The 12,045-nt window shown below is 36.0% G+C and overlaps 1 protein-coding gene across 8 annotated transcripts in view; it reads right to left on the bottom strand.

The window, feature by feature from the left end:
• SLC4A10 (solute carrier family 4 member 10) overlaps nucleotides 1–12,045 on the bottom strand; it is a 314,478-nt gene that overhangs the window by 181,301 nt on the left and 121,132 nt on the right. For all 8 annotated transcript variants that reach the window (XM_045033870.1, XM_019838163.3, XM_019838162.3 and 5 more), the window contains exon 2: nucleotides 7,567–7,648. Coding sequence is in view for 7 of the 8 variants with exons in the window: in XM_019838163.3 (XP_019693722.2) it covers nucleotides 7,567–7,648 (82 nt within the window). In the remaining variant the exon portion in view is untranslated. The remainder of the gene's footprint in view (nucleotides 1–7,566; nucleotides 7,649–12,045) is intronic.

Here is a 12,045-nt window from a genome sequence, read left to right as displayed (position 1 = left end):
TTCCCATGCTCATAACAGTGCCTTCACCATAGCCATGAGATGAAAGCAATCACATTGATCAACAGATGAATGGATAAACAAAATGTAGTATATACATACAATGGAGTATTATTTAGCCTTAAAAAGGAAAGGAAGTCTAACACATGCTACAACATGGCTAAACCTTGAGGACATTATGCTGTGAAATAAACTAGTCACAAAGACAAATACTGCATGACTTCACTTATATAAGGGATCTAGAGTATCCAAATTCACAGAAATAGAAGATAGAATGGTGCTTGCTCCAGGATAGGGTAGGGAGCAAATGTGGAGTTGCTTAATGTGTATAGAGTTTCCACTTTCCAAGATGAAAAAGTTTTGAAGATTGGTTACACAACAATGTGAATATACTTAACACTACTGAACTGTATACTTAGAAATGGTTAAGATGGTAAATTCCATATCATGATTTCTTTAGCACAAAAGAAGCATTTTAAAAAATTTTGGCAAAAAACAACCCAGTTGCCCTGATTGGAAATCAATCTGTTCAGTCAAAATTAATAAAATAATAGCATGTCATCTTTACTAAATTTTCTTATCTTTATTATCATCTAGTTATTACTAGGACATATGACAGTTGCCATTAATTTATTCTTATGACTGCAGAAGATATAACATGGTCATATCTGAAAAAAATTATTAAATTCTTTAAAAAGTACAGGCATCAATTGTGAAAAAGTAGGACCAGGGTAAACAATGAAGAGAGAATCTAAGTGAGTAAGGGTAACTGAAGGGGCACTTGGTTATTTTTATTGGGCCTGTGGAAACTGACCAGACCTATGTATCCATCCATCATGGAGTTTCAGACTCAGTACAGTGTTGGCATTCTCATACTGTCCTTTTAACAGATTCACAAGTAAACAGGATCTGAAACCCATCTGGTTTTTTTTATGTTTATTTATTTTGAGAGAGAGACAGAGAGAGAAAGAGACAAGAGACAGAGATGGGGAAGGGCACAGAGAGAGAGAGAGAGAGAGAGAGAGAGAGAGAGAGAGAGAGAGAATCCCAAGCAGGCTCCACACTATCAAAGCAAAGCCCGATATGGCACTTGAACTCATGAACCCATGAGATCAAGACCTGATCGGAAACCCAGAGTCATATGCTTGAATGACTGAGCCACCCAGGCACTCCTGGAACCCATCTATCTTACCAAGGCCTCCAACATACTTGCCACTTCATGTTCATATGTTCAGTATAGTGAAACAACTTAAACGTTTTGCAGAAAATCCACTCAGTTCAAGTCTTTTTGGACTCTCTTATGACAATTGGTAGGAGATTTAACACAGCCCTGGAGCAAGACCATAAATGTATATTGTTATACTTTCCAAGGGTATGTTTACTTCTGGTAATTCCTTCTTGATAGTAATAGATACAAATGCACTTTCCCCATCAATAGTTGTATACCACATGCCTGAGGTCATGTTAACCTGCTCTAAGAAGATTCCATTTCTGACAAAGCAGTGGCAATTGATGCCACCATTTGGCTGAGTCTGTAATCATCCACGACTGTCCTCTATGATTTGACAATTTCTGCAAAGATGGCACTAATCTCTGCCATTTCCATCCAGTATCGCACGCAATACTGATTTTCATTTACTCTCATGGCCAAGACAAGTAGTTTAGAGCCTTCTCACCAACAACTGTTCTTAGCCCCACAAAGACACCAATGTGAAGGTCCTGCTAATTACCAAGTATATATGTCTCTTGGTACTGTTCAGGGAGCAGGAAAATGATGAATGAGTGAGTCAGGTTCCTCAGCAACAGACTCTGAGACAGAGATTTGTGTTCAGGGAGGTTATTGAGGAAAACTGTCAGAAATAACACCCTTGCAGAAATATGGGCAGCAGCATTTGGTAGAGGAAGAAGTTTAATTACGGTACAGTTGCAGTAAAGGCCTTCATTGATTCCAGAAGGGGCTTTGAAGCTGAGACCACCCTTCAGAGTCGAAAGAAATTGAAGCAAAGGGGCTAGGCCTTTATACTCCACTGATGGTTCATTGAATGCAAAATGCCACAGGGGAGGTGGCTGCCTCAGCAAGAAACAGTTACTTTCAGGGGAAGGTAATTTCTGGGGAAGAATTCAGCTGTGGGACAATAGCAGGCAACACCGACAGCAACCAGAGAAATAAGCACCTCAATCCTTAAGAGGGGATGTTAGTGTTCGTGGTAATATCCACTACTAAGGTTATCAGATTTGGCAAGTAAAAAGCAATAAATAAACATATTGCATAGCATACCTATACTAAAAAGTTACTCATTACTCATCTAAAATTCAAATATAACTGAGCACTGTATATTTTATCTGTCCACCACACATGTATTAAAGGGAAAGTAGAAGAAGGAATTTCAAGGATATTAATGTATTTCTCCTTTTGTAACCTGATACTTTGTACAGTACTAATCTCACATGGATGTGGGAGACCAGAAATAAAAACTGGTAAACCCCAACAATTTTTGCTCTACCTGCAATCCTGATTTGGTCTAATTACAGGGAATCAGTTGCTGCTCACTACATTTTGCTACTGGAATCAGAAATAAGCTTAGAAAGAACACTAGCAGTTTTAAGGAGGGTGGATTGTGGGAAAGAGAGCACCCAGTATACAGAGAGGGAAAGAAAAAGAGCAGTGGCGGTGGGAGTGAAAAAGAAGAAATGAGAAGAGACACCCCGAAGATAGATTCAAAGAATTTACTAACTGTCTGATGTAGAAAAACAGGAGGTGAACAGAATCTAATAAAATTGTATGCTCTTGATTTTAGGTAATAGGAAACTAGAGGAAAAATGGTACAAGATACACATAAAACAAAAATATATTTGAAGGGAGAAATTATACATTTGACATAACATTCATCAAAATGTATAATATATGTGAATACATTAGCTAATATACTATACCAAGCTGCTAATATGGTCAAATGATCATTTCCATTAAACATATTTCACCTGAGACTTTATAGATATTTTTAACCACCTGGCATTTCTACAAGCTGTGCACAGGATGTTACATTATACTGGTAATTCTATTAACTATTAATAACTCTTACATACATATAAATCCTATAAACACTAATTTTCAAATTTAAAATCTTAATTGAATGAAGAGTTTATAAATTGTGTGTTTTTCTTCAATAGTAATTCCAAACTCGATTTTATTTAAAATAAATATCTATTTGTGTTTTATCTACATTACTAAAGAAGTTCTTTTTTTAATGTTTATTTATTTTTGAGAGAAACAGAGACAGAGAGCACGAGAGGGGAAGGGACAGAGAGAGAGGGAGACACAGAATCTGAAATGGACTCCAAGCTCTGAGCATCATCACTGAGTCCGAAGTGGGGCTCGAACTCAACAGCTGTGAGATCATGACCTGAGCCAAAGTTGGACGCTTAATCGACTGAGCCACCCAGGCGCCCCACTAAAGAAGCTCTTAAAATGTGGAGCTCTGGCCGTTTTCTTTAATTACACCAAAGGAGAAACTACTACCCACATTACCTGCAGCAATGCTATCTTTATAACTGGCACTCTCCCCTTACCCATTTTATATTATGCTGTCAGTCGATTTTTCCTGAACCATGACATCCAACACACTACACCTGAATTATTTTCTAATTCAGAATAATCATTCCGGGAACGATTGATAGATCTATTGATTCTTTGTGTGCATCACAGCAGAATCCTGTATAGCACCCTCAGATGCTAGGATGTCTATCTACTTAGTATGGTTTGGGAGCAGAACAAATATTTAGAAAGTCAAAATAAGTTTTTTCTATTTTATTTCAAGATTCTAAAATGTAATGTTACATTTACACTCTGTGATGTTAATTTTAATCACCAGTGACTTAGCCACAATTATTCTCTTCTGGGATTAAAATGGCCACTATAGATATCAGTAAAGAGAAGAAAATCTGACTTATCCAGTCGTGTTCACCAATCAGAAATCTCTTAATCACACTGTCCTGAATACCATGCCAAGTAAGAGAATATGTATATAATACACATTGATAAAATAATTAAAATAAACTTATTAAATTCTGTTTTTGTAGTATGTATTTTCCATCCAAAGGGAACATTCAGTATGTCACTGTATTTTTTTTGTTTTTTTTAATGTTTATTCATTTGTGAGAGAGAGAGAGAGAGAGAGAGAGAGAGAGAGAGAGCACAAGCGGGGGAGGACAGAGACAGAGGCCCATGAGACACAGCATCTGAAGCAGGTTCCAGACTCTGAGCTGTCAGCACAGAGCCCGGAGTGGGGCTTGAACTCACGAGCCATGGGATCATGACATGAGCCAAAGTTGAAAGCTCAACCGACTAAGCCACCCAAGGCGCCCCAGTATGTCACTGCAATTTTTATAAATTATTAAACTGTTAACTTTCAATTATCTGTGTGCAGATTATCACAATCTTTAAACCCAAGATGGTTTTTTCCTGCAATGAGTATACTTTTAGGCCAACTTCTTGCTTTACTGAGTTTTCTTAAATGTGCTTAGTGAATACAAGTGTAGTTTAATTCATGACAGGACATTAGTAGCTGGTAAATATTCTACTGGGGAAAAAATGTAATATAATGGCATTTCAAATCCAAGGAGAAATTATCTTTATATTCTCCCTTATCAATTTAGATTTTTCAAGTTTGTGCTCCCTTCAATTTGTGTAATGAAAATAGATTGCATAGCAAATGACTACACCCACTCAGGAAGTATAACCTTCCCAGACCTGCATATTTTCTGTGCACCACACAAAATGTCAGGCACTGAGTAGGTATACTTGCTGAAAGTTTACTCTAAATATTATGTCAATTCTCCTGTTATTCAATTGTTGGAGCTAAATATAAGATCTAAGAACTATGAATTCCAGGGGCGCCTGGGTGGCTCAGTCAGTTAAGCGTCCGACTTCAGCTCAGGTCACGATCTCGCGGTCCGTGAGTTCGAGCCCCGTGTCAGGCTCTGGGCTGATGGCTCAGAGCCTGGAGCCTGCTTCTGATTCTGTGTCTCCCTCTCTCTCTGCCCCTCCCCCGTTCATGCTCTGTCTCTCTCTGTCCCAAAAAATAAATGTTAAAAAAAAAAAAGAACTATGAATTCCATTGTAATTTAGTTACCTGACAATTCCTAGGAGGAATATCCCTTACTTCTCAGCTGTGGTGGATTATTAAGAATTATCTCTGATTATTTTTACTTAAGATTACTTTTTTAACCAAAAGATGAAAAATATCATATACCTGTGTCTCACTAATAATAATTTCTGGTTAAAAATGAAAATGAAGTAATAAGGAGTGTACATTAAATTGTGGTGTAAAATCAAAACCACAATGAGATACCACCTGACACCTGTCAGAATGGCTAACATTAACAACTCAGGCAACAACAGATGTTGGCGAGGATGTGGAGAAAGAGGATCTCTTTTGCACTGTTGGTGGGAATGCAAGCTGGTGCAGCCACTCCGGAAAACAGTATGGAGATTCCTTAAAAAAACTAAAATTAGAACTACCCTATGACCCAGAAATTACACTACTAGGCACTTATCCACAGGATATAGGTGTGCTGTTTCAAAGGGACACATGCACCCCCATGTCTATAGCAGCACTATCAATAATAGCCAAAGTATGGAAAGAGCACAAATGTCCATTGGTGGATGAATGGATAAAGAAAATGTGGTGTATATATATACAATGGAGTATTGGCAATCAAAAAGAATGAAATCTTGCCATTTGCAACTACGTGGATGGAACTGGAGGGTATTATGCTAAGTGAAATTAGGCAGAGAAAGACAACAATCATATGACTTCACTCATATGAGGACTTTAAGAGACAAAACAGATGAACATAAGGGAAAGGAAACAAAAATAATATATAAACAGGGAGGAGGACAAAACAGAAGAGACTCATAAATATGGACAACAAACTGAGGGTTACAGGAGGGGTTGTGGGAGGGGGGGATGGGCTAAATGGGTAAGGGACACTAAGGAATCTACTCCTGAAATCATTGCTGCACTACATGCTAACTAATTTGGATGTAAATTAAAAACAAACAAACAAAAATCCTTTGAAAAAAAAATTGTGGTGTAGTAATAACTATCAAGACTTAATGTAAATATTATGCCAGGCACTATTCTAAGTATTTTTCCCTTAATTCTCATAAGAACTTTATGAAATATATTCTAATGTTACCCTTACTTTATTTTTTAAATTTTATATTTTTTTAAATTTGAGTATAGTTGACACCATGTTACATGAGTTTCAGTAGTGTATAACATAGTGATTGGACAAATTTATACATTATGCTATGTTCACACGTATACCTACCATCTGTCACCATACAACACTGTGACGATATCATTGACTATATTCCCTATTCTATTCTGCACCTTTTATTCCTGTGACTTATTCCATAATTGGAAGCACAGGTCTACCACCCCCTTTACCCATTTTGCCCATCCCTCCACCCATCTCTGCAGACATCGGTTTGTTCTCTGTACTTACAGTTCTGATTCTTTTTGTTTGTTTATTCATTTATTTTTTAGATTACACATATAAGAATTCTTTATTGGTCTGACTGAATTCATTTAGCATAATACCCTCTAGGTCCATCCATGTCATGACAAACGGCACCATCCCATTCTTTTTTATCACTGAGTAATATTCGTATGTGCGTGTGTATGTGTACGTGTGTGACCTCTTCCTTATCCATTTGTGTATTATAGATAGTAAGGTCGCTTCCATATCTTGGCCATCGTTACCCCTATCTTCTGTTTAAACGTTTATGTATTTATTTTGAGAGAGAGAGTGATCAGGGGAGGGGCAGAGAGAGAGAGGGAGAGCAAGAGAATCACAAGCAGGCTCCACACTGCCAGCACAGAATGCAATCATTGTTATCCTAATCTTAACAGTTGAGAAAACTGAGGTGCAGAGAAGTTAACTGGCTGAAGTTTTCATAGCAAATAAGGGGCAGAACTCGTATTTAATCCAGTGCTGTTTGGTTTCAGAGTCCACCCACTGAACTGTCAGACCATACTACCTCCCTGCTGACTTATTTGATCTTCTTCCTATTGATGCCTCCACCTCTCACATATATCTGAGTGAAACTAGAATGCCAGTTGTCTTTAACTTTCTTTCAGTGACAGCTTACTCTGACAACATAGGCTGGACTAGCTGCCCTTCCTGTCTTATTGTCCCCTCTCATGTAACACCTAATGTGCCGGACTGTCGTAACTTTTTTTTTCTTCGTTCCCCAATTGATAGTAATTCCTGACGCAATAATTACTGAAAGACTGGCATACAACACAGTGTCTGGAATATGTATAGTAGAGATTCATTACATGTATGTTGGATGAATGGATACTTCTCTCATTGTTTTTAGGTCTGCCTGGTGGCATTTCAGGCTGCGTTAAAGCAATCATATCCACAACCCACCACCGCCACCATGACTCTGATATCTACTTTTACAATTCTCCAAATTGTGACAAACTTCATATTTCTCTTTTAAATACTTTAAGAAAGCATAAAAAAAACTATCCCAAGGGGGGAAAAGGGTCTTACCTTCTAAATCTTCTTTCTCAAAGTGTGTTTTGAGAATAGAACGAGTTCCACCTCTATCCACAACTGCCTCTTCATCATTTCTCTGTAGAATGGGAAGAAAGAAGATCAAATGACATTTCATTTGTCTTTATCCACAGGGATACTTTCCAAGACCCACTGTAGATGCCTGAAATCACACTAATACCAAACCCTATATAAACTATGTTTTTTGCTATGCATACATACCTGTGATAAAGTGTAATTTATAAGTAAGGCACAGTAAGAGATTAGCAATAAGAATGAAATAGAGCAATTATAACAATAGCTTATAATAAAAGTTATGTGAACATGGTCTCTCTCTCTCTCAGAATATCTTATTGCACTATACTTACCCTTTTTGTGATGACATGATATGATAAAATGCCTATGTGATGGGATGAAGCAAGGTGAATCATGTATGTAGGCACTATGACATAGCATTAGCCTACTATTGACCTTCTGATGGTATCTCAGAAGGCAGATCATCTGCTTCCTGGCCATAGTAGACCTCAGGTCAATCACAGATAAAAGTGGACTAGTGTACATATATTCCCATAATTCCCTTAATTTCAGAAAATAAACTATAATATAAATCCAATATTTTAGGGGTTTAAGTCAATCACTCAAATGTAAACAACTGTTCTATTTGATTATTGAGTGTTAGTTTAAAAAGGAGGAGATTAAAATTAAGTTAACCACATATTCAGAGAAGAATGTCATTTGACTTTCCATGAAATCGAAGGTAGTCAAACATTCCAGTTGCATCATTTGTTAGTGAAATGAAAAACAGAAAACAAACAGTTATCCTGTCAATTTTGTAACATGCATTTTTTTTATCTTTGATAAAGAATTCTTGTTAACAAGATGACATTTGGACTATACAAGGAAAATATGGAAATCATTAGTATTAATGCCACTAATGCTATGGCAAGGTGAAATAATTTCACTGCCATTTAAAATGGGGTTGGGGGAGGGGAGGGTGGGTGATGGGTATTGAGGAGGGCACCTTTTGGGATGAGCACTGGGTGTTGTATGGAAACCAATTTGACAATAAATTTCATATATTGAAAAAATAAAATAATAAAATAAAATAAAATAAAATGGGGTTGGGGGATCTAATCTCTTGAAAGCAATTACCAGCAATTATTAGGTAAACTACAACTCTAATTACTTTGCTTCAGTCTAATGCATTTTATTCAAACTAAACTTTTAATTATAATCCTATACATTACACTTTCTCTACACAGTCTCTCTCTATATAGAGAGAGATAGGGTTTTTTGTATTTTGTTTTGGGGTTTTTTTTGTTTTGGGGGAGTTTCTTTTATTTAGAATGGCTGGATGGAGGTTCTCTCTTCTGAGCAGTGTACATACGCTGAAAACAATATACTCACTGATTTGGTATTCAATAAAATAATGGGAGGGGAGGGGAAAGTATAATCCATTAAACCATGCAGGAATGAACGAAATACAAAATAGTGAATGAAGTGAAAGACAGATTATTTCCAAATTTTATTTGATTGTGAATATCTGTATAAAAATTGCTTTAAAAGTGAACATTGAACACAAAGGAAAAAAGGTAGGAAGGGAAAGGAAAGAAAACGAAAAGGTAGGCTAAAGATGAATAAATCTTCCAACATGTATTTCTAAGCCTGTTCTAGTATATGACTATTAGAAAAAATTAAAGATTTCTGTTTCTTCTTCGAAAGCTTTAAATTCCCATGCATAATCTTGATAAAGATTTGGCCTCCATGTTTTAGAAATCAGTATTGTAAACTGTAGGATTACAGAGTAAGGACCTATTCAACGTAGAAAGATCAGCTCTCCTATGCTTCACACGCAGCAAGACACACAGTAGAAAAACATGGTTTATAGCCTGTAGTCCTATGTCTTTCAGACAACATGGGCTGAGACAGGTCAGGGCAGTGCCTGAAATTAGAGCGAAAGAAACCTATACTACAAATGAAGGAAAACACGAAAATTAAGATATGATTCAGAGCCTACTGTTATTGTATTTGGCAAAGTTTTAAAAATCTGTTGGTTTGAGCAAAATAGCAATAGAAAAACTAAAGACTTATATATTTATATAATTTTCCTGAACTAGACAAATGCAAATTTCAGCCTCTCTAGAATCTGTTCCTGATATGTTTACAAATTGCATTTATCCTCTGTACAAGACATATTCAAATATATGTCACATTGGAATATATCTCTGCCCTCCAGGGTGTTAGGAAGAATGCCAAAAGCTAAGTCATGCATCCGTGTTCAGAGGTCAGAAGAAGCATTATTCCACCATACATTACAGTGGCAGCCTTTTAAAACAATTGCATAATGGGGAGTTTTATACAGATGTTTGCCCCTGTATATAAAATATTTAATTCTTATTTCAAGGGCCTGAATCAATTTTCAACTTATACAAAACAGTTTTCTCCTTACTTATATACATTACATATACTATTCACATACAAAAGATAATTCTACTGAACAGTTAATGTTAGGATATTGAGATAAAATAAAATTTTGCAGACGTAGAAGTGGAATATAAATAGGAAATAATTGGTTATTTAATTACAATATGAATTACAAGCTGAAGTGCCCTAATTTTAACGTTTCATTGATGGAAAGAAAAGAACTTGAAGCTAGAATATGAACGTAACTCAATGTAAGTGACTCATTTTGCAGTTTCATAGAACTTTAAATACTCTCCAGATAGACCAAAGAAACATCAAATGTCAAATGTCTGATCTTTTAGGTTGAAAATTCCCAAGATACAACTTAATACTAATACATATAGTGAAATTCCTCTACTGTAGAGATAGGTCAAAAGCTTATTTCAATATTACTGAAGACTTTTTAACAGAGTACTCCCCTTCCTCCCTATGACCAAGAGCAAGTAAGCAAGGGTGTGATGAATGAAGACAATGCAGGGACATGTGACACTGGGCACCAGACTGTGCGGTAATCCCAAATACACCAGTAAGAACATTTCTAATTCATTTTGTATTGCTACCCTTTTTAGATTTGCTGAACATCAAATACATTAATGTACCCTAATATCCCTATGTATTTACTTACTTAGAACAAAGTCTAGCACCAAGAGAAAACACATAAATCTATTGCATTGCCTCTCAATACAATTTACCCTTGCTACACTATTGGGTAAACATTTATTCCAGTGTATAGTATAAGACAATGTTTTAAAATTTGGGGGTGGGGGGCATGACCCATAGTGAGAAATATATATTCAACACAGTCACATATTCATATATATGTTATCAAAACAAAGTTTCACAAACCAACATTTACCCTTACTATAAACAATGTGGTATGATATTTTCTATTCCAGGATATTCTGTTTCATTTAAAAATACTAGTCACTACCCATTAAATTTATTTCAGTACTTAAAAATTAGTGGTACGGATGCCTGGATGGCTCAGTCGGTTAAGGGTCCGACTCTTGATTTCAGCTCAGGTCAGGGCCTCGCGATTCGTGAGTTTGAGCCCCTCGTCGGCTCTGGCTGACAACGTGGAACATGCTTGAAGTTCTCTCTCTTCTTCTCTCTCTGCCCCTCCCTGTTTGCACTCTCTCTTTCTCTCTCTCTCCCAAAATAAATAAATAAACTTTTTAAAAAATGAGTTATGACCTGTTATTTGAAAAACGCTGGGATAGACTATGACCCTGGGACAGAGTAACAGCAATTAGTTCACACAGAAATCACATCTTAAATCCATTTACATAGGCCTCTAACTAAATGAACAAATAGCAATACTATATTTTTCAAATCAATATGTTAATTTTTGAAGTTTCTGTCATGTTAAGTATAGGGACACATTATGTAATTACATATATATCTTTTGATGAACTATTTTCATTTTTTTCCCAACAAGAGAGTAATGGTTTGCTTTTCCTAGTTCCACTTAAGTACTTTTCTCCATGCCTTCCCAAGAAAGAAGGAACAAATAGTATTATCTAAGATCTTCTCCAGTTAAACTCTGCTTATGACTAAACTGAATTTGTATTCAACTATTTGAAGAGCAAACATCATATAACTGACATAACCAAATACATTTTATAACTTTCTACAATTTGATTACTTCTAAACCTTAATGTTAGAAGTGTCTCAATACACTTGTGTTGAATCCAAATGTATATAAATGTAAATTGGGAATATTTCTACCTCCAAAGAAAGTCTTTAAAGGGAATAGTTTGCTGTTATTATTTTTACTGAACAATTACTAGAGAGCAATAACAGAAAAAAAGAGCTTTCTAGCTCAGCTCTCATATTTGAAGTGACCTTGAACCAGTACAGTCTCTCATGAAAGAGCAATTAACATGGGCTAGCACATTTAGGTGTTAAAATATTTAGGAAAAAATATCAACAATTTCTTCTATAATTGTTTGTAAATATCATGAAGCTCTCTATGAGTGTACAAAAATGAATTTTTTTCCTGATTTACCATAA

The sequence above is a fragment of the Felis catus genome, chromosome C1 (genome assembly GCF_018350175.1).
Source record: "Felis catus isolate Fca126 chromosome C1, F.catus_Fca126_mat1.0, whole genome shotgun sequence".
NCBI classification, from domain to species: Eukaryota; Metazoa; Chordata; class Mammalia; order Carnivora; family Felidae; genus Felis; species Felis catus.
The sequence above is the reverse complement of the archived record's forward strand: the minus strand, read 5'-3'. Positions and strand labels throughout refer to the sequence as shown.